The sequence below is a fragment of the Mus caroli genome, chromosome 8, assembly GCF_900094665.2.
Source record: "Mus caroli chromosome 8, CAROLI_EIJ_v1.1, whole genome shotgun sequence".
Taxonomy (NCBI): Eukaryota; Metazoa; Chordata; class Mammalia; order Rodentia; family Muridae; genus Mus; species Mus caroli.
Genome location: NC_034577.1, coordinates 16833840 through 16837336, shown reverse-complemented (window position 1 = coordinate 16837336; position 3497 = coordinate 16833840). Strand labels below are relative to the sequence as shown.

Sequence of the window (3497 nt, the reverse complement as noted above, 5' to 3'; positions counted from 1 at the left end):
AAGGAAGGAAGAAAGAAAGACATTATTTTCTAGAATTTAACAAAAATGAAGGCACACCATACCCAAACTTATGGGACATAATGAAAGCAGTGCTAAGAGAAAAATTTATAGCTTTGAGTTACTTCATAAAGAAATGGGAGAGAGCTTACACTAGCAGCTTGACAGTACATCTGAAAGCTCTAGAACAAAAAGAAGCAAATACACCCAAGGGGAGTAGCTGACAGACAGGAAATAATCAAACTCGGGGCTGAAATCAACCAATTAGAAACAAAGAGAACTATACAAAGAAGCAACAAAACTAAGAGTCGATTCTTGGTTTTTCGAGACAGGGTTTCTCTGTGTAGCCCTGGCTGTTCTGGAACTCACTTTGTAGACCAGGCTGGCCTCGAACTCAGAAATCCACCTGCCTCCTGAGTGCTGAGATTAAAGGCATGTGCCACCACGCCCGGCTAAGAGCTGATTCTTTGAGAGAATCAACAAGATAGATGCCCTTAGCCAAACTAACTAGAGGGCACAGAGACAGTATCCAAATTAACAAGATCAGAAATGAAAAGGGAGACATAACAACAGAAGCTGAGGAAATAAAAAATATCACTAGATCCCACTACAAAATACTATACTCAACAAAATTGGAAAATCTAGATGAAATGGATGATTTTCTAGACAGATACCAAGTACCAAAGTTAAATCAGGACCAGAATTCCTAAGGAAATAGAAGCAGTCATTAAAAGTCTCTCAACTTAAAAAAGGCCAGGGCCAGATGGTTTTAGTGCAGAATTCTATCAGACCTTCAAATAAGACCTCATACAAATACTTCTCAAATAGACGGAACAGCCTTATTTGTAATAGCCAGAAGACGGAAGCAACCCCAATGTCCCTCATCTGTAGAATGGACGGAGAAAATGTACATTTATACAATGGAATACTACTTAGCTATTAAAAATGGTGACTTCATGACTTTTGTAGGCAAATGAATATATAATTAGAAACTATTATATTGAATGGAGCAACCCAGACCCAGAAAGACAACTGCTACCTGTTCTCTCTCATCTGCAGTTCCTAGCTCAACTCTTCAGAAGTGGAAAGACACATGGAGTAACCAGAGAAACGAGGAAATGCACAGGAACCATAGGTGGAAGTAGAGTTGCAAGGGGAACAGCAGAATACATGTGATATGAAGCTCTTATATGTTGTCGACAAAACTTACTTTTAAAAAATGGATTAAAAAGGATATCCTTGCTTTGCTCCACCTGCCTGAATTTTACCTCATCCCTGACAACTCCACCAGAGAAAATGTTTAGCCAATGTGCAGAGTTTAATAAAGTGGTAGTGTGACCTTTTTGGAATGAGTGGTCCAAGATTTTTTAAATGTTATTTTAAGTGGAAATTCTAGGTACTTGGAAGACTTATTTGCATTCACTAGATTGCTCTTTGTTTTCCATGTAATGTCTGAATGCCAAGAACTTAAAATAGTGACTGGTGTTAGACTTTCTTCTGGTGGTATGTATACTCTCTATAGTGCTGATAATAGCTGATGATAGCTATCTAACAGAGTGGGTTTCTCAATATACCTATAATCAGACACAAGGGACTTTAAGAATAAATATAAATGGTATTAGATCTGTACAATAATAAAATCTCAGTGAGTGTGAAGAGGTCTTTTATCACCAAAACATACTCACTTTCAGTAACCTACCATTTCTCATAGACAAAAATCTATAAACTGGAAGTCAGAAGATATCCAGAAAAAAGTAGAAAGGACCAATGTTAAAGAATAAATACAATCCTACAATTTTCCTTAAAGACATGCTATAATAAAATCACTACATCAGTTTCAAACTAGAAAAACTATTACCTGTGAGTGACAAAAATGTTTTTCCAGACATGGTACTTGTCTACAAATTCAATTGGTTATTATTGAATAATTTTACACATTTCTCTTATCATTTTTGCCTCAGTAATTGCTCTGTTTTCCCAAAGACAAGAAAGAGATCCACCTCTGGAGGACATCATCCTGACTGATGTAACCCAATCACAAAAGAACACACATAATATGCACTCACTGATAAGTGAATATTAGCTNAGAAGCTCAGAATACCCAAGATACAATTTGCAAAACACATTGAAACTCAAGGAGGAGGAAGACCAAATTGTTGATACTTTGATCCTTCTTAGAAGGGGTACAAAATACCCATGGAAGGAATTACAGAGACAAAGTTCGGAGCAGAGATTGAAGGAGAGACCATCCAGAGACTGCCCCACCTGGNGATCCATCCCATAAACAACCACCAAACTCAGACATTATTGCAGTTGCCAACACGAGTTTACTGACAGGACCCTGATATAGCAGTCTCCCGAGAGGCTCTGCCAGTGCCTGGCATATACAGAAGTGGATGCTCACAGTCATCCATTGGGTGGAGCACAGGGTCCCCAATGAAGGAGCTAGAGAAAGTACCCAAGGAGCTAAAGGGGTTTGTAGCACCATAGGAGGAACAACAATATGAATTAACCAGTATCTCCAGATCTCCTTGGGACTAAACCACCAACAAAGAAAACACATGGTGGGATTCATGGCTTTAGCTGCATATGTAGCAGAGGATGGCCTAGTCAGTCATCAATGGGAGGAGAGGCCCTAGGTCCTGTGAAGGTTCTATGCCCCAGTATAGGGGAATGCCAGGGCCAGGAAGCAGGAGTGGATGGGTTGGGGGGCAAGGGGAGGGGAGAGAGGATAGGGGATTTTTGGAGGGGAAACTAGGAAAGGGGATAACATTTGAAATGTAAATAAAGAAAATATCAAACAAACAAACAAACAAGAAAGAGACCCACCAATGGTTCTTTCTCTCACTCACCAGTATGACTTTTGAATATCAGTAAGTTCATCATCGTCGTACAACTTGGACATCTGGTTTAACTTGCTTTAGCAGCAACACATGCAAAAATACAGTATTAGAGTTGGCTACATTTAGCAATAATATGAAAAATTATTTGAACTAGAACTCGTTTGAATCTAAGAGATACAACTTTTTAGAAAAAAAAATATTTAGAATCATTTTTCAGAAAACTCTTTCCCCGGGGACAATTCCAAGACTTAACTGGACAAGCTTCTCCTCTCTCTCAGTCTGTGTCTCACTTTGCCTCTGTCCATATATATGTATATATACTCTATATAAATATATGTATACCTATACATACACATACACATATATGCAGTCTTTGATGACACCATAAATGCAACATGAAATATATCAATCTTTTAACAAAGTAGTTACACTACTGATACCACAGTATTCAAATTCAGTACTAAATACTAAAAATACTCATCTAAGAACTGAGTGACTTGTTTTGGGTTGAAATGTGTACAATTACCCTACAGTTTATAAGATTATTAAACACTTAAAATTGTAAAATTGTTTTCCAGCCTTTCACTCTGAGGTAGTGTCTGTCCTTTTCCCTGAGGTGGGTTTCCTGTAAGCAACAAAATGTTGGGTCCTGTTTGT

The 3497-nt window shown here is 38.1% G+C and overlaps 1 protein-coding gene across 1 annotated transcript in view; it reads right to left on the bottom strand.

Moving 5' to 3' along the window:
• The window catches only part of LOC110300151 (phosphatidylinositol 3,4,5-trisphosphate 3-phosphatase TPTE2-like), an 82157-nt gene that overhangs the window by 51753 nt on the left and 26907 nt on the right, over window positions 1-3497 (bottom strand). Inside the window, exon 9 of the mRNA XM_021170221.2 lies at window positions 2850-2915. Within this exon, the coding sequence (XP_021025880.1) occupies window positions 2850-2915 (66 nt within the window). The remainder of the gene's footprint in view (window positions 1-2849; window positions 2916-3497) is intronic.